Source organism: Amphimedon queenslandica, unplaced genomic scaffold (genome assembly GCF_000090795.2).
Source record: "Amphimedon queenslandica unplaced genomic scaffold, v1.1 AMPQUscaffold_13522, whole genome shotgun sequence".
Classification (NCBI taxonomy): Eukaryota; Metazoa; Porifera; class Demospongiae; order Haplosclerida; family Niphatidae; genus Amphimedon; species Amphimedon queenslandica.
Genome location: NW_003546242.1, coordinates 336522 through 363617, shown reverse-complemented (window position 1 = coordinate 363617; position 27096 = coordinate 336522). Strand labels below are relative to the sequence as shown.

The window sequence follows — 27096 nt, the reverse complement described above, 5'->3', positions numbered from 1 at the left end:
ACGGCTGGTTCACTGATTTTTCATTTTCCTCTTAGACTTCTGATAGTGTAAGCCCTGCAGTAACTAATCAGCAAAGGGACAATAGTCTGGGTATGGGAGGAGTTCCTCAAATTTCTCATGATGCTCCTCTGCACCAAAAGAAGTTTAATCTTCTCTTCCTTGGTCTGCCTGAAAATCCACATGGGACATCGTATCATGAAAGACTGCGGTTAGACCATGAAGCCATATTCTCTGTTCTTGAATCCTCTGACTCGTCTCTATCCGACATATCTATCAGAGACTGTTTAAGAGTAGGTAAATACAACCGTGACACTGGTAAAAGTCGTCCCCTGCTAGTTAAATTCAACAGTTTTCAAGATGTCCAGACTATTTTGGCATGCCGGACAACTCTTTATGGGCCTAATAATTCACCTATCTATGTCAAAAAGGACTTATCCTGGGAAGAAAGAGGCCTCGAGCAGGTAGTTTTACAGAAGAGATGCTCCCTTACACATCAGGGTTGACTAGTAGCCTATCTATGGAATGCAAGGAGTCTTGTGAACAAGTTGGGCACCTTTCAGTCAATGGCCTACACGCTATGTCCAGATATCTTCTCAGTAACTGAAACATGGTTATCAGACTCAATAGTTGATAGTAAAATTTTACCAACTAATTACTCTGTATTTCGTAAAGATTGAGTCTCACAAGGCAGAGGTGTATTATTAGCTGTACATCAGATGTTTCCTGTGTCTGTTATATTATCCCCTCCCATGCTTGAAATTCTGTCATTGCTTATTGAGTCCCACTCATCACTGTGTGTATGTGCAGTTTACATCCCTCCTTCCTCCGACTCCCATTACCTAACTTCAGTCCTAAATCATCTTACTTTCCTTCTCTCTTCTTTTAATTCTGTCCTCAAAATGGGAGACTTCAACTTCCCAGAAATAGATTGGCCTACATTATCGGGTACAACAGATCTACCCTCTCAGCTGTGTGACTTTATATTTCGGCATAATCTATCCCAAGTAGTCAAGGTCCCCACACACAACAGGGGAGGTATACTAGATCTATTTATCACTAACTCTCTTCAAATAATTGACACACTTACAGTTTTCACTGATAGATATTTGTACTCAGATCATTTTCTTTTGAAGATGACCTTGTCACTTCCCAACCAATTCACTAAAAAGTCTACTCGCACTGTCCTTAACTACGCTAAAAGTGATTTTGATGGAATGTGTAGCTTCTTAGAGTCTTACGACTTCTCTGATTGTTACAGCTCCTCTGATGTTGAGAGAATCTGGTCACTTATTCGGTCGGCCATATATTAAGGGATTTTTCTCTTCACTCCAACAACTAAAATTTGTTCCCACACTCAACCTAGTTGGTTTACCTGTGACACGAGGCAGGATCAATTGTCTTAACACCTTGAGGAGGAAACACCGTCGTTCACCGACTCTATTATCCAAGAGAAAGATATTGGATCTAGAACATAAGCTGCTCAACCACATCCTGGAGGCCAAGCTGTTACATCAGACCAACCTAGTATCTAATTCTTCTCCTAACGACATTGGGAACATCACTAGGTATCGTAATTCCTGCTCCTCCTCTCGCCAACTGCCATCAGTTATGTCAATGGATTCAGTCACTGCTTTGGATGATTCCATTAAAGCCAACCTATTTAACCAGTTCTTCTCTGTGCTCTCCAGTCATGCAATGACCAATCAATCTCAAATTAGGTCCCCTCCAGAAGTTTGTATTGGATGTGTTAACATACTACCAGCTGATGTGTATAAGACTCTAACCCAACTCAAAACACCGAAGTCTATGGGAATTGATCAGATAGGTCCAGTGATATTAAAGCACTGTGCCTCTGCCATCTTTCTACCACACCATTTGTTCTGTCAATCATTGATGCATGGTGTGTTGCCTCAAGAGTGGAAGGTGCACCTGATAACTCCCTCCAGTGAGTCAGGGGAAAGGTCAGATGTAAAGAACTGTAGACCCATAACGTTACTATGCTCTGTTTCCAAAGTGTTAGAAAGACTGGTATTTGATCATATCACTACTTTTATTGTGCCTCTCATTACTACGTCACAGTTTGGCTTTGTAAAGGGGAAGTCTTCACAGCAGCAGCTGCTAGTGATGGTACATCAAATTACTCCCAATCTGGAGGCTAAACTATAGCTACTGATGTGGCCTATCTTGACTTATGCAAAGCCTCTGATTCAGTTCCTCATGATGTCCTCCTATCTAAACTATATTCACTGGGTATCACAGGTCAGGCCTACAGTTGGCTGAAAGCCTATCTCTCTCATCGCACCCAAAAGGTGTCCATAAATGGAACTAAATCCTCTCCTCTTCCTGTACTATCTGGGGTTCCCCAGAGTAGTATTTTGGGGCCCCTTCTGTTTGTACTCTTTATTAACGATCTACCTCTGTCTATAAAACGTTCTATTACTCTACTTTTTGCAGATGACACAAAGTGTTTCCACTCCTGTGACTGTGTGACAAGAGCCTTTCATTCAGTAGTCCCCTACAAGAAGACCTGGACACTTTGAGTGAGTGGTGTCAGAATAATGGCATGTCATTTAATGAGAACAAGAGTGTCATTTTGAGAGTTAGCTTGTCACATGGAGCTATGCCCCCTCACTACACCATTAACAACTGTCCTTTTAAGGTCTCATCTGTTCACAAAGATCTTGGTGTATACCTAATCTGCTGACTTATCTTGGTCAAATCACATCTCTCATATAATTTCTAAAGCCTACAAGACACTGGGACTAATAAGGAGGTCTTTTTCAAACTCTTTTTCTGTTGAAATCAAAAAGACACTGTATATATACCTGGTACGGTCCCAATTAGTATATTGCTCTTTAATCTGGCGACCCAATCTTGTGAGGGACTTCAAGTTACTGGAATGAGTCCAGCGGAAGGTTACCAAATATATCTTGAACGATTTTGTCTCTGACTATAGGACACGATTAATGTCTCTAAACATGTTACCTTTGGTGATGATTCTGGAACTGAATGATATATCCTTCTTTGTCAAAAATGTAAGAAACCCATCCCCATCCTTTGAAGATTATGGAATTCCCTCCCTCCTATGGACCAAAGTCTACCTGTCTCCACTGTCTTATCTCATGTCAGAACCTACTTTTGGGAGCAATTTCTAGCCAACTTCAAATCCGAGTGCTCATGTACGTATCGTCTAATATGCCCGTGTAGCAGCTGTCACAACTTATATCCTACACCTCCATCTACATCTCAGTAACCTCACTTATTATAATTTCTAGCATGTTTCTACTAACTCTTAATCATAATTTCATAGGCGTAGGAATGGGGGGGGGGGTCTGAGGGGGCTGCAGCCCCCCCAACTTTTCAGCAAGAGGGGTTAGCCCCCCCCCCAGTGTTCACATGCTAAGTCATGCTTTTTGATGTTGAGCCCCCCAACTTTTGAATCATTCCTACGCCTATGAATCTTATCATTATTATTGTTATATATGTATTTGATTTTATGATTATTAATATATTATTGTTTGTGATTTTGAATCTCTCCTTTTTCCTCTTCTCATGTCTTACTCTCTTGTCTTCTTTTCTTTTCTTAATTTTATTATTATCTGTGATTTTGTATCTCTCCTTTTCCCTCTCCTCATCTCTTTCTCTCTTGTCTTCTTTTCTTTTCTTAACTTATTATTATCTGTGATTTTGTATGTCTCCTTTTCCCTCTCCTCATCTCTTTCTCTCTTGTTTTCTTTTCTTTCAAGGCTCTCCTAGTGATCTAGGTTAGTCCTTCAGTGCTCCCACTGCAAGCATAATATCCTCTCTTAATTTACTACTCACTTTTTACTTGCAATATAAAGTTATAAATAAATAAATAAATAAAGACTAGGTCTAGAGCCATGCTAGTTGTACCAATGGAGTCCTCTAGTGAAGATAAGGTCCACCAAGAAGTCTCATAGGCATAGGAGCTTGTTTTCCTGGTTTAGTAAGGCTGCAAAAGTCGTGGCAGCCATTTTGTTTAGGGGTGAATCCTACTTAGTAACACTACTGCGTTACTAATAACAATACTGCACTTTTCACTCCACTTGGATCATTGCATGTTCCGTAAACTCCTCCCTTCCATATTATGTGCATGTATTATGCAATTTATGGCCAGAGCACGCAAATGGAATCCAAGTGGAATGAAAAGCACAGTACCACCGCTACTGCGGATTGGGCATTACTAGAATCATAGATTGTATCCATAGATGTAAAGGTTATACAATGAGGTGGACGTATCTATGGCATTTATCATACCGAGGGCTATAGGCGCGAGATATGATAAGGCCATAGATTCCAACACAGAGTTGTATAACCAACTTCTACCATGTGCTAAAATAAACAACTAGTTTACTTAGCAACAGTTAGCAACAGCAATGCATTTTTTAAACAGGAGGTGAATAAGTAAATTCCCTAGCTACTCTCTAACTGTCCGGGGAAATTACTTATTCACCTCGAGCATAGATATAGAGTAAATGAAAGGGATTGGAAACGGGTGCATGGGTGTAGCCCAACCTCCATTCATTTGTATATTGTTACTAAGCAAACAGAGGCGGGTTGGGATTTTGCATAGATATTAGAGTAAATGAAAGGGATTGGAAACTACCGTTCCCGCCTGGTGATGCGATTTTCATCACCCCTGGTTACCTGGTTGGCAACGTCCGTGTTTATCTGCATTCTCCATCTCCTCCGCAGTAGATGTTGTGCAGAAAGGATTTCGAAGGAATATTGTGCGACTATTAGATAGCGCTTGCTTATGATATATCTTCTGTTCCACATAGAAAGTTTCTGGCTACCTATAGCAAGGTTTTTGTTTCTATAGAGCTATTTTTCGACCAGTTATGGGTACACAAAGTCGGCATCTTTTTTGACACCTTTTCGCCTCTATAGCTTTCATGCTTTTGCTATTCTAGTGTTGCCTCATATCATTCCATAGGTAATTGAAAGTTCTTTTATATTCTGACAAGCTTTTTAGAGTTTAGCTACAATTGTCTTCATTAGAGGGAGAAAACAGCAATTTTATCGGCAAAAGCGCTATAACACTCAAAATATTAATCTAAATATGCCAAATAAATAATAATTAACAGTGCAAAACATTGAACTCCTTGATAGTTAAGTTTCTTTTTCATCAGAGCACTCTTCTTGGAGTTATTCTAATTTTAATGGAAAAAATCAAGAATTTTGTGGTCAAAAGGAAACAAACTGCCTAAAGAGCAATTTTTTTGCTTAGCAACTACGCCCACGCAGAAGTTTCCAATCCCTTTCATTTACTCTAATATCTATGGATTTTGTCACTATTTTCAGGCTACTTTTCCTTCTTTCAGGAGCTATATTTGGCAAAGGACTGTTCTCATTCAAGTGAAACTGATGCATCAAGAAGCCTGATGTTTCCCCTCAACACTACTGTTATCTATTGTACAGAAAATGTTATAGTTTTCACGATACAGCCCAGTTTTCCTCTTAAAATGCCATTTATTCCATTATTCTCCCTTTTCTCAAAACATGCTAAAGTAAAACTGGAAACCATTATAATCAAATAAAAGGCCTTACACTTTCCAAAGTAATTATACAGATTAGAGTTAGAATCTATGAAGTATGAGTTTGTTACAAGAGCTAAAGTTTACCGAAAATAGTTGATTTTGTTGTACCTATAACTGATTGCAACATAGCTTTACAGAGACAAAAAACTTGCTGCGGGTAGCTCTAAAAATTATATGTGCAATAGGCTATAAATCACAAGCAAGCGTTGTCCTGGAGCAACACAAGTTTCCTTCAAAATCCTTCCAGAGCAACTTCACCAATGGAGGAGATGGCAAAAAACTGATGGTTGTCACGTGGTAACCCAACTAGCATTTCCTGTTGCTACGCCCCGTTTCCAATCCTTTTTATTTACTCTAATATCTATGCCTCAAGCTACTTATTCAACCTCCCAGGAAACTTGTTGGTATGTAAGTTATTTAAGAACCTGAAATTGAGCAATCTGATTGGTCAATTACAACTAGGCATGGTAGAAATTAGAGTTACAGGGATAGGAAACTTCCTTTCACAGGAAATCAAGCTACCTTCCCCATACTGTATTAATTCTTTCTAATTTTCAATAAATTTCATTTTTACACTGAGCAATGGTGGCTAGTCTGTAATGTTGCAGATCTTTCTCATCGTCTTTCAGCCTGTTCAGGTCCACTGTATCAACTTGAAAATGAACTTGTAATGGAGCTATGTCTATATTCTTCCTTTATTTTAGCTATCTGATGTTCATTTTATTATTTGGCTCCTCAAAATTAGAATGTTGGTAATGCATCACTTTATTTCATGTGTCTCAAGCAAAATTTTTTTGAGGTACTTAGAGTATTTAAAGCAACTGCTAATGGTAATGGGTAGAAGACCCGGGATAGGTTATAGACTTTCTGTAGATGGGGCCCTTTGGGTACTAGAACGTCCAGTTTTTGAGATAGGCGTGTAGAAGCAAAAAAAAATTTGCTTTATTTGTGTGTAAAACACCACCAAAGTGATGCACAGGACTGCTTCGAATTGGAAGACCTGGAGGACTGCTTGTAGAATCGGTCTACCTTGCTAATCATGAAGTATTTAGAAATGTGTTTGAGATACAAATGTCGAAATGCAAAACAAAAATTTTGGCGTCATTTCATGAAGATGTAATGTTTTATAAAGTAGACACACTAGTCTATCACAGTTTAATTATATTGAAGCACTATTCTAGAGCAATAATAATGCAACGTAAATCTTCAAAAAAGCTTTTATCAGGTAGAGACTGTAGAAAATATCAGCCCAGATAGCTAATTGCCTAATTTTTGGGCTGCGTAAAAGGGAAGGGAGCATCAGAATTATCTTGTTGCTAGGCTACAATATAAACTCAAGGGAAATAATAAAACCGCAATCGGAAGTTTCCTATCCCTGTAAACTCTAATATCTATGTTGTATCATTAGTAACGCGGTAGCGTTACTGAGTAGGATTCACCCCCAAACAAAATGGCTGCCACGACTTTTGCAGCTTTAGATATTAGAGTTAAAAGGAAAGGGATAGGAAACCACCGTTCCCGGCAGGAAATGCTCTTCGCCAGTGCCGCATTAACTCTAATCACTTTTAACAATTAATCAATGTAAAGAAAATTTGAAAAGAAGCTATTGACAGGTTGACAATGACAGGTCCATGACAGGTCTTTTCTGAATATTAGAAGAGAAACTATCCCTCATACAATGTAGTATTTCCAGCAGTGTTGTTCTGCAAGTAGCCCTTTCCTGCTTTTCATAAAAATTACTACCAACAAGATTGTTAAAGTCATTGGAAACAGCCTTACATCGAGAAAATCAATAAATAGTTTTAACTTATCACTGTGTTGTAATGTAGATGTGAAAATACCTCTGTTACCTCCGTAATGGCAATATATTTGTGTAAAAAGTTCCAAGGCCAAATTATTTGCTGCTTTTTAGTTAAGGGTACAAAACAAAACTTAGTAATTTTGGAGTCAACATGTGCCTCTGGTCTTTCATTAATAAGCTGTATCACTTATAAAAGGGTCTAGTTACCTTGCTTCTCAAGTTATTCTAATGAATATAAACTTAAATTGAAGAGTGCAGTTGAAATCTCAGAGAAAAAGGTACAAAACAAAATTGACAGTAACAACATCTGCACTTAGCACTTGTGAACATCATTTTCAATCATCCAATTTGCAGAATGGTTCATTTAAAGGTATCAAGAGAAAGATAATGTCTTGAACTCTGCAAATGAGCTATAATAAGGAAAGTTTTAAAATCAAGTGTGCTTTTACTGATGACAAACTGCTGCAATGCACTTCCATTCTGTGGTCAAAATATTTCGTGCCATCAATGTACCGGATTGGTTGCTAGGATATGCATCATATGTCTGTAATATTTTCTGTGGTTTCCTATCCCTTTTTTAAACTCTATTATCTATGATTGTATTACCATAGATATTACAGAGCTTTGCAGGTTGTTTGACCCAATTTTCTTACTTCCTGCTCGCGTGACATGTATTATTAGTATGGTGAAAGTCACGTGATTAACAAGTTTGCAGGGTCAAGCAACATGCAAAGCACTGTAGAGTATAGTATTATGAAGTAACAGGGATTGGACACTGATTACATGATCTCATTCAAATTAATGAAAGTAGGTGCGGACGAACCTTGTAAGACTCTGCCCCTTCCCCGGCTCATTGAGACAAGAGCAATATGACTCAGAGGACTGCTGGATTAAGTGTAGCTTGAAGCCAGATCCAGGGTAGTTATATAGCTGATATTGTTGCTGAAGGTTTACTTACTTATCAGAAACTGTTAAAGCTGTAATACAGCACTTTGTTTTGAAGAAAAATGGGAAAAAGCATGCTTTTTAACTATGCGTTATAGGTGTAAAATTTATTCAACCTATAACTTGCTAGGGATAACTAAAACTGAGAGAGTGTCAATATAAGGAACATGCATCAAGTAAAGCTACGTGCCACTGGGACAGTTTTATTATGACAAGTGCTTAATACTAATCATAAGATACCAAAATGTCTGTTTTTAGAGGCGTATCTAATCAACCTATATCACAAAAAGTAAGTAAAATTAGGATAAAGGACAAAAACTGTAACAAAGATCAGGGTTTTTCACATGCCTTTAGCCTATTATATAAGCCATAGACGACACTGTGGAAAAATAATAGCTGTATTCATTAGTTTGTGCCATCACAAAGGCAATTTCAATGATAGCATGGGCCGCGAGAGTCGGTGAAGATTCTGGCAACAAAACTATATTTAACCGTCACAAAGAACAGTCATGAACTCCCAAGACCTATCTGTTAATCATCGATAGTGAATAAAATTCAAATTTTATACATTTGGAGACTAGGAGAAGAGCTTGTGTAGTCCTTCCATTGCTTTTCCACCATTACAGAGTCTGTCCGTGTGACGTCATCAGTTTCCAATTCCTGTTACTTAGTAATACCATAGACACTTTATTGGTAATACAATCTATGCTAAAATGCGGATCACTGCTGATTGTTCCACACGTGGAATGAGCGCTGAGAGCACGGAACGTGCACAGGCGTGTGCCTAGAATGCGGATCAACTCCTCACGAATTCAGGATATATACCATGATAACTTCCCGCAGATCAGTCCTCTTGTTATTTTATTACATTCAGTCTTTATTTGTTGCAATGTTTAACTCTTTTACAAAGTAAAAATAGACATAATATAATTATTTTTAACAATAATAATTTTAAGCTTTGAATGTATGACATTTCAGGGATGACATCAAAAGCATTCAGTCATTGTTCATAAAATAGATTATACTAAATCTAGTTGTAACAAAATGAGTACAATCTGCAATGAGAACAAACATAGCTGTAGGCTTTAAACAATGAAAGTCACCTGAAACAATTATCTTCATTGTGTAAAAAAGATTATTATGATACTGCCAAAAATATTAATATAAATTATTCTATTGGCCAAAATTTGTTGCAACCTATATGATTTTTCTTCGCACAACATCTTCATTTGCAAAAAAGTCTTGATTTGGATGCATCTACAGACATCTTATTTTAGTTTCCTATAACTTATTACTGAACATGAAGTAGTTTTTTGAATTTGGTCTTTCAAATTTTTTATAGCTGCATGATCTTTGTGCTTCATAGCGATGTGGTAAATCTGAAGTTTCGTCAAGATGATCACAACTCAGTGTTAATAAATCATGAAACTAGCATCTTTTGAGTATGAATATTATTCAGTGATTCTAGTTGCAGTACTAAAGATATTAATTAAATATTATAGATGTGTTTTTGTTTTAACTAACACTAATATAGTTTTTTTTTAATTTCACATTATTATCTTTACTGCTTGTTTCATCATTTAAAATATTTATACAGGATTAGAGGGAAGCTATAATAATGGTAAACTTGATACATGTAGAAAACATGACACTTGCAATAAGAAGATAGTCAAATAAAAATATCTTATGCTCTGCATTAGCAAGTAGAGTTGGGTCAACTTTAATTGTTTTACTTTTCATAATTATCAAGAAATATTTTAATTACCTGAAACTTTTTAAAATTAATGATTTGCTATTAATCTAAGACTAAGCTGCTAATGAAAGCATTATAATAACAACATTAAATATCTTAAATATAATCACAGCAGTATTTGTGGTCACATGAAATATCTTAATAATCATTGTTACACAATGAAGAACTATGTTTGTCCACATTTCAGATTGTAACTCATTTTGTTGCAACTAGATTCAGTATAATGACAGATATTTTGTGACCAATGACTGAAGGCTAGAGCTTTAACTTGATATTATCACTGAAATGTCGTACATTCAAAGATTGAAATTATTACTGCTAAAAATAATTATTTTATGTCTATTTTTACTTTATCAATGAGTAAAAAAACAAGAGGACTGATCCGCTGGAAGTTATCATGGTGTATATTCTGAACTTGTTAGGAGCTGATCTGCATTCTAGGCATACACCCGTGCACAGTCCGCGCGCTCACGTGCTCGTTCCACATGCGGAACAATCCACAGTCATCCACATTCTAGTAACGCCCAATACTGTATACACATGAATATGAAACACGGCCGGACTGGATGTTCTGAGGTGTGTTTCACCGGAAATATGTCATATTATGTCTTTCATTCACAATAAAAATAATGATAAAAAGTATTATTATTATTATTACTAATCAAATTTAAATTTGAGATTTTATGTACAATAATACAATAAAACTTGACATTTATCATGCATCATAATTGCTAGCATTTTCCTTTTTTTAGTATATGTAGTCTACTAATGCATGACTTTCCTATCTCTTGTCACCTAAAAATGATGATTTTGACAACACAATTGTACCAAAACTAAAAATACACTCCCTTAAGAATAGGCCCACTACAACTACCTATTCTTAAGCTACAAAACCATATAGAAAAAGTTCCAATTAAGTAAAGTATTACCACGAAAAATTGACTAGAAAGTTGGGGCTTGAAAAACCAATATTTAGAAAATAACAGCTCTTCTACTTGACACAAGCTCTAAATAATAGCCCTCCTACTACAACTAGTAAACAATAACCTATCAGTGCAATATAAAATGTTGGCCTAATTCAACAAAGTTAAGCTAAAAAAGTGGCTTGAGTGAAATATACACAACAAGTAGGCTCTGACATCTACTGTAGAGCCAAGATTTGCGGTCAATCTATCTTTTATGAGCATTATTTCAATATATGAAGGCTTTGCAAAGTCCTTTGAGGGATCATTCCACTACTTTAACAAACAAATAGGCTACTGTGATTACTTTACATACTCTGGTAGCCATGAATGCAGCGAAACACGGGTGAGGACAGCCGGATGTGACGTTTATGATGCTTTCTTATGGGAATTTATATGTGTGTATAGAGGAGTTTCATATTCATGTGTATACAGTATCTATGGTAAAACAGTGTTCAAGTTTTCTTCATTTTCGTGAATTACGGGTGTGGTCAAGATAATTCTAATCATACTGGTGCTTCTGATCCCTCCTTAAACCACTGGAAACTGCTGAAATCATGATCATGCAAGTGATAGATTTGTTCAGCTACTTGTTATAGCAATAGCTATCCAAATTATTAATCGATAGCAGAAAGACTATAATAATCAAAGACCCAAAAACAGTGGCCGCACTGAGCCTATTTATAGTTGTGTGAGCATGCGCATGAAACATGTGCAAGAATGTTCTAAACATGTGTAAGAGTGTTCTGTACATGTACTGGAATATTCTAAACAACTGAGTACTAGAATGTTCTAACAAAGTCTATGAATGTTCCAGAAGTTACTAAACAAAGTCCTAAGATGAAAGAGAGAGAGAGAGAGATGTGACATGGGTGTGTGCATAGATAGATTAAGGAAGTCTGAGGTCAAAGTGTCTTCCTCAACACCAAGAGTCCAGAACTTAAGTAATTTTTTCTGAATGAGGGAGGGGCTCTATGCCTCCTCAGCCCCCGGTTAATAAATCAATTAACACATTTTTCTAAAACTTGGATTGACCTGGTATTGTTTGAAAAAATAGACCTATTATACTTGTGACCCTTACTGAATGCTATAGCTTATCAAACAATACCAAGTATCTATAATTATATTACTGAAGTCACTGTAGCAAACAGTCAGCAAGATAAGACTATAAACTGCTGTCTAAAACTTCTCAAGCAAAAAGAAAGTTTAAGAAAGCTATACAATTTTTTCCTTGATATAAAGGACTCTTATAAATTAAATGCAAGTGAGAAAGCTGCACGATTTTTCAGCTGTAGTAGCTGCAGGCATGCATTTATAGCAGCAAGCTTAGGTTATCAAAGCAGATGTACAATCTTCTTCAAATATTTGGTCAGTGACTGCTGCTAACTATATAAGTTAATTGCTGCAGAGATTCTTAAGTAATCAAGTGATAGAAAAAATTTAAGCAAAAAGACTGCAACACAATCCATAAACTGTATTTAGACTTGTGCAATTGCTTTACTTGCTCATACATGTAGATCATACAACACATAATCTATGGCTTGCTCAGGCTCACTCCTTTAATGCTTTACATTTTTCAAGTATTAATGAAGTACCATGGTGCGTGGACTCGCCTGCTGGGATTCACCTGAGGGATAATGTGTTACTTGTACTACCCTTATCATGATAATTATTATATTATATATAAGCAACTTGATATTTGAAAAAAGGATAAAAGATTTTGAGTAAACTGTAACAATGCAATTACTGCACTGATTCATAAAATACCGTATAGGGCATAATGTTCGCGGGACGCAAATTACGCTGATTTCGTGGATAAAGAAAATTTGCAAAAATAAAATCCGCGAATATCAATTTAATACCGTATCCGCATGGCACACGTGGTAGAATTCGCAAAATTAAAATCCACAAATTGGAATTTTAGTAGATTTTGTGAAATTTGCCTCCCGCGAACATTATGCCCTATACGGTAAATTATAGGTGTGGTCAGCACTTAGCAGTGCAGATAAGCATGACATGTGGCTAGGAAAAAGAAGAAAAGCTGAAATTTAGTTTAGCATTTGAAGCTCTATTCAATGAAAGAGTTAGCACAAAAAATTTGCCTAGATATTTAAAAGAGACTGAGATAGTTTGGTTGCTCCTGCTTTCCCCAGTGTTGCCTGAAAATTTTTCAAAGAGGCTAAATCACAAACTTTAAGCAACTGTAACTAGCAATTCGCAAACAAAAAAAGAGATTAAAAAATTCCCTTGTATTTTTTAATCTAGGTACTTTTCTCTACCTATTAATGCTAATCTTGACCAAATAGAGTGAAACGCGAAGATTTGGCTAGGAAAAGTGGTCTATTCTCAAAAATATTCAGCTTTTGCTATCACGGATTGTTATTAAATACAACAGAGCTAAATAAATTACCTTTTTTTGAAAGCTTAAAAAAATTATAACTCAGGAGAGCTCAATAAAAAAGATATTGACCAGGAATTAACAGGAATTTTTGTGACAGAATGACAACCCAACTACATAGTACCCGCCTATGCAAGCGTGGCGAGTCCAATAATATAATGTGGCACCTCAAATTAATCATGCAAATGGCTTTGATTGCTAATAATATTTACATATGTTTTCTTATTTAGCCAATATCATGTCTCAAACATCTGATGGTTCAGCAATATCAAATTGCAGGCACTGTCATGAACCTTTTCCTTCTGTTGATGCACGTTTTTGCAGCCAGTGTGGAGAGCCAAGATTTAAAAGAAAACAATGCCTTTTATGTCATCTTTATGTTCCTGACAGAAAACTGTGTAAAAACTGTTTAGCACCTTTAAATCCAAATGACTTTGATTATACCCCACTTAAGCGCTGCAGTAATTCTGATTGCAATGCATTTCTTGTAAAAGAGCTTTTGAAGTGTTACAAATGTCAAAAAGAACAAGAAAGTATTCCACCAAGTATTCTAGATCTGCAAGCAATAAGCAGTGAATTATGCCCTGGTTCGCCTACAAATTCACAGCCACAAAGTGGTGAATTGTTCCCTGATTCAGCTTCAAATCCACAACCAATAAGTGGTGAATTGTTCCCTGATTCAGCTTCAAATCCACAACCAATAAGTGGTGAATTGTTCCCTGATTCAGCTTCAAATCCACAACCAATAAGTGGTGAATTGTTCCCTGATTCAGCTTCAAATCCACAATCAATAAGTGGTGGGAAAATGTGTCCTGATTCACCTTCGAATTTACATATTTATGAACCTATATGCCCTCGTGACATACCTAACAATGCTCTTACTGGAATGGTGGTCAGGTTAGCTCTTAAATTTTAGCAATACACCACTGTATTTTTATTTGATGTGTTGTACCACAAATTGTTAGAATTTTTGGCATTATCATGCACTTTGAACCCACAAGTTCTCAAATTTTCCCATGCTTTTGACAGAAGCTATAATAAAATATTATTCAACATAGATACTTTATTGAATCTATTGGATAACCAAAGAAATAGGAAATGTAGCACACAATATTAATATTAAAATCAAAGTATAATTGAGTGTGCTGAAGGAAACCCATACACTTAGCCAGTGAGTTTTAAAAAAATAAAAACATGAATGCAAGTGATTATTAATGTCATAAGTGAATAAGAATAATGCAGTTACAACATGGACACATAACATCAAAAGTGCATAGATTATTGACATCAAAATATGATGTCAATAATGGCAAGAGTGGATAGTGAGAAGTGGAGAGGATGTTAATTGAGGGAAGCTATGTGTGAATTCAAAGTAAAAGTGTTAATAGTACAACTAAGAAAAAGCTTAAGACTCGATTTGGATGACAAGAAGAATTAAATGAGACATATATAGCTGAGTATATCACATGCTTCAGAAGAAGACAAAAATGAAAGGAAAAAGAAGATTTCATATAACTCTATAGTGTCATCATAAGAAGCAGTAAATGCAGATAAACAATAATAATATTTTTAAATGCCCATTTATGCCCCAAAAAATTAATTAAAAACAATTATTACAACTACAAGTTTATTCAGTTCTCAATATGTCTAGCTCAATACCTTTTTTTAGGCATAGACCTCAGTCAGGAACAATTGTTTTTCATGCATTGTTACCAACAAAATTGTGGCAATGGGATGGACAAACAAGAGTGTACATTAAGTTTTCTCATAAACAAATTGATGATTGGAGTGAGCCATTAAAAGTGATTAGGTACATATGATGTAAAAGTATTTTAAAATAATGTTGCATCCACAGAGGTAATGATGACATGAAAGAGCTCACATATGATTTGAAAATGAATCATGGTGTTAATTATGATAACACTCTGTATAGATACCATGTGAACTCAGCTGCCACAAAGGGTACTCATCAACCTGAGTACATTACTTGTAATGTGACAAAAAATTTACCTGAGAATACTCATCGTGTCCTTAAAGTTCGCAGAGGTATTAATGAATTTAAAGTTGGTCACAGATTAATTATTTATAACAGGTAATCATCAGTATGATATGGCAATTTTGCCACAAATTGAAGAAAAGAGAAATAATTGGAGAATGATTGCAAGCACTGTTAAAGATTTTGTTTTTAGAGAAGAGGATATTACAAGAAAGAGATGCTTACATATTTATCTTCAAGATCAGCTCAAAGCTCTTCATACTGGCAATATTCAAGTGTCTGGAAATGATCTTGTCAGTAGTGTTATGGAAGTTTATGACTGCTTAAGTAATATGTGGATTCAAGAAGAGGGCTCAGACATCAAGAGCACTACACCAATTTTGTCATTTCAAAATTTGGAAAAGGTATCTTTTTATGTAATTCTTTAATACAGTTAACTACTATAAATACTTTAATGATATGCATTAATGACATTTTTGTTTTAATGAAAATTGTGCATTTTTAATAGGAAATAAAGTTACTGTTGTTCTCAATAGTTGAATACCATATGAATGAAAAAGCAGTTCAATATAAAAAAATTGTTGTTGTGGCAGCTCTCATTATTTGTTGTCTTCAGAAATTGGAAATCAAGCATTCTAATATACGTTCAAGGGATGTCAATGCATTATTGAGTTTGATTTTTATATACCCAGGTATTGATTATGAAAACCAGCGTTGTGATCAGCTTGATATTCTTAAAAATTTACTTCATAATAATGATGAACTGAAGTAAGTTTTCTTTTTGTAAATTAATATTTATTTTCATTACATAGACATTTATTTATTAATGGAGTAGAAGCTTGTTGTAAAAGATTGATTGATTCAAAATCAGCTCCCATTTATGTATCAAATGTTTTGAGAGTAGCATTTTTAATTTATCTCATCATGAACAAGCAGCTACCGACTATTGATGTTAATCAATTCCCAAATTATATACAGTGGGTTCCACATGGCCAGAATCAAGTTTATTGGTGTATATTGAAAGCAATTGCAAATAGAAAATGGGACCCAAAGTAAGTTATGAATTTTTGCAATGCATGTCTAATGAAAGTATTTTGCAGCTGTTCAATACAGGTTTATCATGATTTGGAATCTTGGCTTACACTTTATCCTCACTTTTTGCCAAATTTTATTTACAGTTGGCCTTCAACTGTGTATGAGAAGTTATTCACTGTCATAAATCCATTTTATTCAATTTCAAGAGCTGCTTTATTGCTGAACACAGTTAATAGAGGAACTGTAAGCAAGCCTTAAATCTTAAATGTGTGCAATCAAATTATTTTAAAATTTTAATCACACTGATCCTGACATTATTTACCATTCCCTAATATGTCATGCTGCACTTTTATAGGTGAAAAGATGGTTGCATGTCATTTCTTTAAAGATTGAAGAAGATGCACATAAGCAAAGGTTAGGGTAAACCTATTGTTCCAGCATCTGTAATGATTCATACAGAGTTGATGCTATCCAAGTGTCTCAAATTTTAAAATCTGCTGAATATTTGATGGAATCCCTTATGAGTATGAGACTTAACATGCCTGCCCTAATTTTGCAAGGCATATCTTTGACTTTACAAGTGTATTCATTGCCAGTTTGTTCTAGCAAAAATTTGTTGCCAGAATTTGCTAAACTAACATTTTACTTATCAGTATACGTTAGCAAAGAAATTGGAGGTCAACATTTTGGAAACAGAATGTGTGAGTCTTTTTCAGGAAGAACACAATTTCAGAATCCAAGAGAGTTTGAAGTAAAATCAAATTTTGTATGTAGTCTTTGATCCAGTATTAATTTAAATTAACAGATGTGGAATGAAATGTTGTCACTACAATGTTCAGCTGAATTAATGAAAATCTGGGAATCAGTTGTAGAAAATGTGCTGCTTTCTCGGATTATAAAAGTATAAATTTTGTTAGCCTTTTAAATATAGTATAAATTTAATTTTTATTAATATTTAGCTGGACTCAATAGATGACAAGATTGAAATAATAGCAAATTTCAAAGCTTTTAAAAAAATGAAACCACTGTTTAAAGACTGCATTACTGAGGAATTAGAAAAAAGCTTCAAAAAGTTTATTACTACCCCAGTAAGAATATTATAGTATATTATAGTCTATCATATTGTTAACAGGAATGCTGCATAAGTGATCAGAGTAAGACTACAATTGAGCAATCAGAAATTGGTTTGGCTATTATAAAAAAATTATTACCAATAAAATATCCTGATTTAAGTTTGAATATTGAAGCTATTCTCAATTGGGATCTTTGGCCAACATTGTTAAAAATTCAAGGTAAATATTTTATAGCACAATTGAAATCTAATTGTATTAAACTATAATAGTAAGACATTCTAAAACATCGAATAGTGATCAAGACATCTGTCACAAAGCATATGTCATTGTAGTTAACATATCTACCTGCATCTTAGATGGCTCAATTACTGTCCACAATCTTGAAATGATAAAAGAGAAACAAACCAGGATGGAAAAGTTGTATGGAGCAATTTTCCATGACAAAAATTTGGGAACTATGCCAGGCCGGTTCAATGCAACTCTTTTAGGCCACTTGAAAAAGTACACAACATATGCTTCACAGCATAAAAATTTATCAGTACTTGTTCAAAATCTTCCAAGTGCAAATATATATGGTCAGTCAGTTATTATATAGCCTTGTGTTTCAATAATTTTGCAAGTAGGGCTAGAGGAATTAAAAAGAAATCTAAATTTAGACTTTTCTGAAAAACCCATATCATCAATTTGCTATGAGAAAAATGGTCAAATATTTGTTTTTGCTTTTCAGTCTGCTGCCCCTCTTTTCACTATCCTTGATAAATTCACAATTTTGTCTCTTAGCCATCGAAGTAATACATTTCAAAAATTTTGGAATGAACAGATAGAGCAATGCCATGGCACAGACTTACAGATTGGTGATGTTGTACAGTATATTTGGAATCCTGTTTTTAAGCGTTGCTGTGAGCATCTTGAGAGCTTAAAGGACAGAAGTGTCAAATTGTCAATAGTTGATGTGCTGTTAGATCAATACTCAGAAGAAAAACTTCAAGCAGAAGTTAGCACTTTACATAGAGGAATATGTGAATGCAACGGAAGTGCATGTACTAGTGATCCCTTTTGGATAATATACTGTGTTCAAAGAATGCAACAATATCGCTTACTATGTCAACATGCAAGCACAGCTAAAGCCTTTCTGAATTTAAAGGATGCACTTACCTTAACTGGAGATTTCAGAATTATTGAACAATTAGCTGCACAGGTAAATCCATGCATTATTTTTTTATTTTCCTTTATTTACAGTTTGAAAAATCAGTTTCTGATCAGTGCCTACAATTTGTTAATGAAAGTTTAGTAGAAACAGGCAACTTTTTACATGGGATTAGTTCTGATGAAAACAAATTGTCCTGTTTAAAAATTTTTGCTAACTGTCAAGAGCTAATTAAATGGATCAAAAGAGAAACAAGAAGTTTGTTTGTAGCTTTTGACTTCAATTTAAATTTTTAAATTATTGTAGGTGTACTCGATCTGCAGCAATTTATCACCATTGCTCTTACTACTGGTAGTGGTGGAGAGGATGACTATGCACAGGATGCTCTTTCAAATTTGCGCACAATAGGCAATGCATTTGCTACATTAATTTACCACATACCAAAAAGTACTGGCTATAAAGAATTGGAAGAAAATTTTGTACATGTATGGGAATCTCTTAAACATGATCCAACTCTTCCACAAAAATTGGTAAGGTAGTGTTTTTGTTCTATTATTATGATAATTTTACAGAGTGATTGTGGCAAACAAATAGAATGGTACAAAACATTGGCACAGAAGATGAAAGGTCCAATGGAGGAGACTTATATTGGCCAAATGAAAAATATAAATAAATATGGCTGCTATATAGTTGGTTGTCATGCTGAAATGCCTTGTTCTAAACTTTCTGACATAATACAGATGGACCTACAAAAATGTCCTATGACACTACCACAGCAGAATTACACAATAGATGAGCTAAAACACTTGGAGAGCAAACTTGTTTTGATAATGGGGAACAAATCAAATGATAAAGAACAATTTGGAGAAGTTAGTAACAATTACATCTATAAAACATACCAATATCAAAATACAGGAGATGAGTGACATTTGGTTTTTGTTGCACATACTTGAATTTAAAAACTTAGTTGACTCCCAATATTTGCATGGTGACCAGAAATATTGTAGCTAGAAACAAATTGCAGTGTCATAAGCCATAACCTCCTTTATAGTTTTACATTTGACAAAAAAATGTGCAGTAGATCTAGATTAGCATAAATTTTAATGCCAATGATGCCATTATGCTTTTAGTCAATATGATATTTTTGGTAAAAGCAATTCATGCTTTCCTACATTTAATTTCAACAGAATAATAAATTATCTTTTCAAATAGGTACTTAACACTGTATGCCACATAGGAGAGTTACTCATTCAGTTACATCAGCAAAGTCATTGTGAATATGTCGGATGGGTGCAATTTTTTTCTTGTAACCATCCCAATATTATGAATATACTGATGACTGTTCGCAAAAAAATGACAAAGGATCTAGAAAATTGGCAAAAAATGGTAAACAAAACAAGACAAAAATATTATTGCTTGAGCTACTACACTACTCAGCAGTTGCTATTGCTACAAAAGGAATTATGTTGCATTGTCAAACCTAGTGATGTACAAGCTGGAGTTTTGAGTTTATTACAGTCATTGTCACAGAATGTCACTGCTGAGCAAGTAGTGTCTCTAATTCAACAAGTTAATAATGATAGCAATGAGGATGAAGATGAAGTTGATGGACAAAATAAACATGCTGCCTCACTGCAAAATGATTGTCACATCAAGGAAATGAGTTCAAAAGAGTATATAGCTGATGAATTAACAATTCTTCCATCTATTCCACCATCTGAATTAGGAGAAAATTGTAATTTGACATCTAAACAACATAAAATACTAGAAAACTTAATACAAGCATTTGATTTTCCACGAAAACTAATTCTTTTAGCTTTTGAAAAGGCTCCAAATCCAGATATAGAAGAAAGTGTTGAGTTGTGGTGTTTTGATAATGTTCAGATTGAACAGAAAATTAATGCAACAGCTATTGAAGAGCCAGTATTGAATAATTATGATGGATCTCATTCAATTGAGCAGCAAGCACATTCCCCTTCTAGTGAACCTATGTTAATGAAAAAAAATCATTCAGTAGTTCAAAATGTAGTACCAGCACTATTTGAACACTCATCACAAATACCTTTGGAAGCAGCAGAAAAGCATCCTGATGATGATGATTTGATAACAGCAAGTTTATTTTCAGATGCCATTAAACAGCAGTCAACTTCTACTTCTAGTGAATGGTAAAAATTAATTTATTATTTTACTTATGTTCATGTTTACTTTGTAGTGATGTCATTGGCACTGATATTTCAACTTCTCATAATAATTCTGAAACTTCATTTTCACTTAAAAAACTTGCAAAATTGTTAAGCAAACTTAACGACATGGGTAAACCTAAACAATAGTTTTATGTGTGATTACTATTGAAATAGTCCAAGCATTATTTACATGCACATCTTTTGGTATGTTCACTTCCACTACAAATTGTTGTTTGATGAAAATAGTTCAAGGCCATATTTTTGCATAATTTTAGCCTAAATCTAACATAAACTATATATATTTAGGATTGATTAATTCACCCTTGATTTTACATTAGATGATGCATCTATTTTTCATAAAATACCATAATAAATCAACCTTTATATTTAATATGTATGGTTAAATCAGGATTTCCCACAGGCATGCTAAGTGAACAAAACAGCATTTGTCATCAAGCACAAACAGGTGCATGACATTTTATGCAAATTTAAAAATTCATTAAACATTCAATTATAATCAAAATCAGCTAAAAATTTTAAAAATTTAAGTACGTGTGTACGTATCAAAAAATATGAAAACTATGGAATTCTGTTCTAGCCATTTCTAACAAAATTTGGTCTGTTTCTGTACAATATAGTATAGTCTGGGTGTTTGGCCTGATTTTTTAACAACTTTAAAATTCAAAAATCTATGTTCGATTCAATCAGCTTAAATTTTCTACTCTACATAGGAACTTGTGTATAAAAAATATATAAAACTGGAGAATTCTCTTCCCACAATTTTTGTCAAATATACCCTGTAGTACTACAGTACAGGGCTTTACAATTCACTGACAAGAAGCTGCATGAGTACTATGCCAAAATCCTAAGGGAAACCCTGGTTTAAATGTTCCTGAATGGAGTCAATTTATAAACAATTTTATTTTGACTTATAGGCCCTATTACAAAAGAACGAAAATTTCCAAAGTTTTTGAAGCAAGGAGAACCAAATTTAGTGGTCGCTTCTCCAGGTTTGCATGTTTTAAAATGTAGAATCCATTACTATTATTAATTTTTTCAATAGATGGAGTTTTAAAAGTTATTCTCTCTTTGTACATGGAAAATATGGACCTTCCATTGCCACTATATGAAGAAATCCTTATTTGTAATGATAATACAACAATTGAAGAAATTCATCTTTTATTTCAAAGAGCTTTGGGGGACCCTAATCACTTTAGAATATTCTGTTTAGCACATGCTGAACTATTATCTTACCAAGTCTGTGATGAAGCACTAAAATTATTATTTCAATGTACTCAAGGAAAAAATGGTAAATAAAATCTGAGTGTCTAATATAGATCTATTTTGTTTTTAGACTATAAATTAGTTATTGTATGCACTAATAAAAATTTGGATAAATCGCACATAGTTTCAAGGCTTCAAATTTACAATCGACCTTACGGTAATGTCATATACACAGATGAAATTTTTTCTCAATACTTGATGAATCATTTTGTTTGCCAGCCTGGAGTAAAAGTACAGGCATCTAACATTGACCCAGATAAGTAAGTGTTTGAGAAGCAAAAAAATCTAATGACTATTTTTTAGATCTTATGTAAGATTGGTAACTTCAGAAAGACCAGGAATGGGTAAAACATTATGCATTAAGAAAATGATACAAAGAAACTGGTTACAACATGCTGTCCTGCCAATACATGGACCAAATGTTACTAATGATGACATTTTCAAAGGATTATTTAGCGTTAATCAAAATAAAATTGAAGCCACAATATTTCATATTGATATTTCAGCCAATGTGAGTATAAATTAATTACTTCTTTATTCACAGCAGAAATCATTGGTAATAATGTATAGGTTTTAAGAGAACTTGATTCTATACTTTTTTCTCTACTTATTCTTCGAGCTTTCAAGGACAGTCGAGGTAGAGTATGGAGGTGTCATCAAGTTTACTATTATATACTTGAAGCTACCATATTGAAGGTATGAATATTACATAATTTTTTGCTGATGCCTTTTGTTGTAGGATCAAAGGCCCTTTCTGTTAAGTACTATTGCTCTGCTTGATTTGCTGCCAAAAATAACATGCATGTCACCAAAATGTGTTCTAAATATGCTAGAAAATGATAAAAGAGGTATATGTAATGTTAGCCATCATCAGAAAAGTTTCATCATAAATCTAGATTCTGTTCGAGAAATCGTAAATATTGATGAGATTAAATCAGAAAAGTTTAAATTTGTTCATAATTACTTAGTGAAAATAGATAAGTCTAAATCCTCTGATAGTGATAAACAAAAGGTAGTTCAAGTCAGACGTTTGCAAGTATTGTTAAAGTAAGTTAGATCTAAATTAATTTAAATTAATATTAATTTTACATATATATTTTTGTATACTGTATAGCGGGATTTATTGATGAGTAAAAAATTTGACGAAAACAGTAAATTTCCCCAGTTGGCGATTTTTAATTTGACGAATAGTGTCCTTCACGTACACGTGGTACAAAAGTACAAAATTTTTGACAGTTTTAAAATTTGCCGTTTTATTTTAAATCGTCAACTCATCAAAATAAAACCTTCATCAATAAATTTCGCTATACGGTAGATATTGTGGAGTGAAGGATCCATCTTGGTCTGAATTAAATCACTTCGTAACTTTTTTGAGCATGCAGTTGAAACCATGTGAAGAATCAGTATTTTGCAATACAAAATTAGCTGGAAATATTTTTTCTGGATTAAAGACATTTTCAGTGAAGTTTATGATAAGAATGTCCAAAGTATTTTTTTCCCTTATCTCACATCTAGTTTAATGTAAATTGATAGGACTTTGCTACTTCTTCTTTAAAAGGAGAAGTTGATATTGAAAATCAAGGCTCAGCTGCATATGATAAAATAAGAAATTTCCAAATTGATGACAGTAAAGTATGGGAGAGGAAGTAAGTGTAGCTGTCATTGTAATATTAATTAAAATTTTATTTTCCTTTCAAGTAATCATTCATACCTCTTTTTCAATAAGGATGGGCACAGTATTACTTTTGTTGGATTTAATGTCAGTAGTAATGGCGATCTACTGGATCCTGTAACAAAAAAAGTCATTGAACCCAAGATAATGACACCTCAGCTATATGAAGGTCTAACAAGAAATGGGGTGGACTTCTCCAAAAATTATGATAATTGGATTCAAAAACTTGCAGCAGTAATGGGATTAGAAGGACACATTGACCCTGACCCAACTTATGTTCTTACTATTGATAATGTTATAAAAATGATGGCAATTTATATGAAATTCAGGTAATCATACCCTCCATACACCAGGCAACATGTTGCTAGCAACATTTGTGGTTACCGTACAGCAGGAAATATTTGCGGGGAATTAAATTTTGCGAGTTTGCGATTCCATTTAAAGCGCAAAATTTAAATCTGCAAAATAATGAAATTCATGCATGACCACAGTAGATAATGCTACAATAACTGTCAAAACCGCAAATATTTAATCCGCAAATCAGGTTATTTTTAAGGATTTGCAAAATTTTTCTCCACAAAATTAACCAGCTGTACGGTATTATAATCTTTCGAGCAACTTCTTGCAAAAATAGAACTGATTTTTATTTTTAGCAACACGTTGATTACAAGTCAAAGTAACCACAAATGTTGCTAACAACATGTTGCCTAGGGTATGGAGGGCTTAAGCTATAAATATAGTTAATAAGATGCAAATCATTTACAGCATAATAGCCATATTGATTTATTTTTAAACATCATAGGTGTAATATACCTGTCATACTAATGGGAGAAACAGGCTGTGGAAAGACAAGACTAATTAGATACATGTGTGATCTAATTGCTCAAAATTATAGCAAAAGAACAAAAAATGTAAAAAATATGCTTATAATGAAGGTAATTTGTAGCTATTACAAAATAATAAGATATCCATACTAGATGCATGGAGGAATTTCAAAAGCTGATGTTGCTAAGCAAGTCATGGAAGCTGAAGAACTTGCAAAGACAAATATAAATCTTGATACAATATTGTTTTTTGATGAAGCTAACACAAGTGATGCAGTTGGGTTAATTAAAGAAGTAATGTGTGATAGACGTGTGAATGGAAGACCTATTAAAAATGATGTTAAATTTATTGCTGCCTGTAACCCATACAGAAAGTTAGAGTGTGCATAAATAGACCTACTAACATCATGTTTTTATTAGGCATAATGAAGAAATGATCTATAAACTGGAATCAGCTGGCTTAGGCTTTTATGTAAAGGCCAATGAAACCAGTCAAAAACTGGGTACATGCTTTTTGCATTTAAAAATAATTAGTTTCATTGTACAGGTAACATCCCACTGAGACAACTGGTGTATAGAGTCTTAGATTTACCTCCTAGTATGAGACCATTTGTATATGATTTTGGGCAGTTAAGCATTGAAAATGAGGAAAAATATATAGAGCAGATTGTTTCAGAACAATGTCAAGAAATACCTCAAGTTAAAGGAAAATTTGTGAAGTCTATAACTAATGTTGTGGCTTGGTCTCAGCAATATATGAAAGGAAAAAAAGTAAAAGATATTTACTGATACTTTATTATTATAATAATTCATAAATTCTTATTAGGATGAATGTAGCTTTGTAAGTTTAAGAGATGTTCATCGGGCAATGCTAGTTTTTAAATACTTTGTTCAAAAAAGCACTCTTTTTTATAGTAAAGTTGATGAAAAGGCTAGAGCTGAGGTAGATCTACCTTCACAATTGTGCTTGTATTTATAAAATTACTTTCTATTTATAGGGAAAGCAACCACTTGACTGCATTACTCGTTCCCTTGTACTAGCAGTAAGTGTCTGCTATCTTTCTAAACTGCAGGACAGAATGAAATATGAAACTGGCGTTATTCGTCAATTTACTGATCCACTAAAACTTGGAGGAAAAAAGCAATTTTTTAATGAGATCAAATGGTATTGTTTAAGCTAGAATTTAGTCAATAATTTTAATTTTTGATAGGTGTCAGGATGTGTTGCTTGATAATATGAAGTTGGGTCCAAACATTGCTAGAAATGCTGCATTGAAAGAGAATATTTTTATGATGGTTATTTGTATCGAGTTGAGGATTCCTTTGTTTCTTATTGGTAAACCCGGCAGTTCAAAATCCCTTGCAAAGTCTATCATTGCTTCATCAATGCTGGGAAAATCTTCTGAAAGTGACTTAATGAGAGAAATGAAAGAGGTGCTGATAATTATTTTAAAGAAATACTTTAATTTTTTGCATTAGATCCAACTTTTTTCCTACCAGTGTAGTCAGTTGTCAACTTCAGAAAGTGTTGTTGAAGTATTTAATGCTGCAAAAAGTTTTCAAAACAAACAAGATGTAAATAATTTTGTATCCATTGTAGTACTGGATGAAGTTGGTTTAGCTGAAGATTCTCCTAATCTTCCATTAAAAACTCTCCACCCACTACTTGAAGATGGAACAGAAGGAGCTAATGGCTTAGGGCAGGTATATAGTTACACATAGATGAGTCATGATTGACTTAATTTGACAGGTCATAGCACATGAGCAACGTGCTGCTTTTATTGGTATATCAAACTGGGCTCTAGATCCTGCTAAAATGAACAGAGGTGTCATGGTAACTAGAGGAGATCCTGATGAAGCAGAACTGGAGCTCACTGCAAGGTTGAATATGATCTAATTTGCATGCTGCTATGCTATTCTATTTTTATAATACATAGAGGAATATGCTCAAATTCCCCTAATGATCCTGTGAGGGACAGATTAAATCCTTACTTCAAACCTCTATCTGCAGCTTACAAAGAAATTTGTGATGAACAAGAGAAAAATGGAAGATTATTTTTTGGTCTTAGAGATTTCTACAGGTTTATATTCTGTAAAATAGACTATAATGATGTTAACACGTTTGTAGTCTTATAAAAATGTTGTACTGGATGTGCAAGCACACAGGAATGCAATTAACTGGCCCTCAATTACAGCATGCTATTAAAAGAAACTTTGGAGGACTTGATCTTAAAGAAGTTGACATTGAAAAAATATTTAAAAATCACATAAAAGAATTGGAACATGTACCTGATTTAAATCATATAAAAGATGAAGAGGTAGACTGTTACTGAATGTCATTATGAAATTATGAAACCTACATTCTATAATAGCTGTACAAGTTTCTTATTCCTGATTGCTCTCCTCTTGGTTTGATTAGAAGCAGCTTACAAACTAAAGATAAATCTTGGCATGGGTAAGAT

General features: G+C 34.1%; 1 protein-coding gene across 1 annotated transcript in view; it reads left to right on the top strand.

Annotated features, from left to right (window-relative positions):
- LOC100634715 (E3 ubiquitin-protein ligase RNF213-like) overlaps positions 1-27096 on the top strand; it is a 38056-nt gene that overhangs the window by 2842 nt on the left and 8118 nt on the right. Inside the window, exons 2-42 of the mRNA XM_019996398.1 lie at positions 13651-14317; positions 15090-15230; positions 15276-15466; positions 15513-15820; positions 15925-16184; positions 16229-16468; positions 16517-16694; positions 16807-16865; positions 16911-17202; positions 17257-17352; positions 17411-17539; positions 17584-17743; positions 17794-18099; positions 18148-18722; positions 18764-18929; positions 18978-19201; positions 19244-19540; positions 19884-20836; positions 20884-20984; positions 21790-21864; positions 21918-22163; positions 22209-22398; positions 22442-22649; positions 22709-22834; positions 22878-22986; positions 23035-23185; positions 23454-23625; positions 23672-23784; positions 23837-24139; positions 24613-24745; positions 24788-25008; positions 25055-25137; positions 25182-25405; positions 25461-25577; positions 25633-25799; positions 25846-26068; positions 26114-26338; positions 26385-26515; positions 26572-26715; positions 26763-26952; positions 27007-27089. Of these exons, the coding sequence (XP_019851957.1) occupies positions 13659-14317; positions 15090-15230; positions 15276-15466; positions 15513-15820; positions 15925-16184; positions 16229-16468; positions 16517-16694; positions 16807-16865; positions 16911-17202; positions 17257-17352; positions 17411-17539; positions 17584-17743; positions 17794-18099; positions 18148-18722; positions 18764-18929; positions 18978-19201; positions 19244-19540; positions 19884-20836; positions 20884-20984; positions 21790-21864; positions 21918-22163; positions 22209-22398; positions 22442-22649; positions 22709-22834; positions 22878-22986; positions 23035-23185; positions 23454-23625; positions 23672-23784; positions 23837-24139; positions 24613-24745; positions 24788-25008; positions 25055-25137; positions 25182-25405; positions 25461-25577; positions 25633-25799; positions 25846-26068; positions 26114-26338; positions 26385-26515; positions 26572-26715; positions 26763-26952; positions 27007-27089 (8969 nt within the window). The 5' untranslated portion in view covers positions 13651-13658. The remainder of the gene's footprint in view (positions 1-13650; positions 14318-15089; positions 15231-15275; positions 15467-15512; positions 15821-15924; positions 16185-16228; positions 16469-16516; positions 16695-16806; positions 16866-16910; positions 17203-17256; positions 17353-17410; positions 17540-17583; positions 17744-17793; positions 18100-18147; positions 18723-18763; positions 18930-18977; positions 19202-19243; positions 19541-19883; positions 20837-20883; positions 20985-21789; positions 21865-21917; positions 22164-22208; positions 22399-22441; positions 22650-22708; positions 22835-22877; positions 22987-23034; positions 23186-23453; positions 23626-23671; positions 23785-23836; positions 24140-24612; positions 24746-24787; positions 25009-25054; positions 25138-25181; positions 25406-25460; positions 25578-25632; positions 25800-25845; positions 26069-26113; positions 26339-26384; positions 26516-26571; positions 26716-26762; positions 26953-27006; positions 27090-27096) is intronic.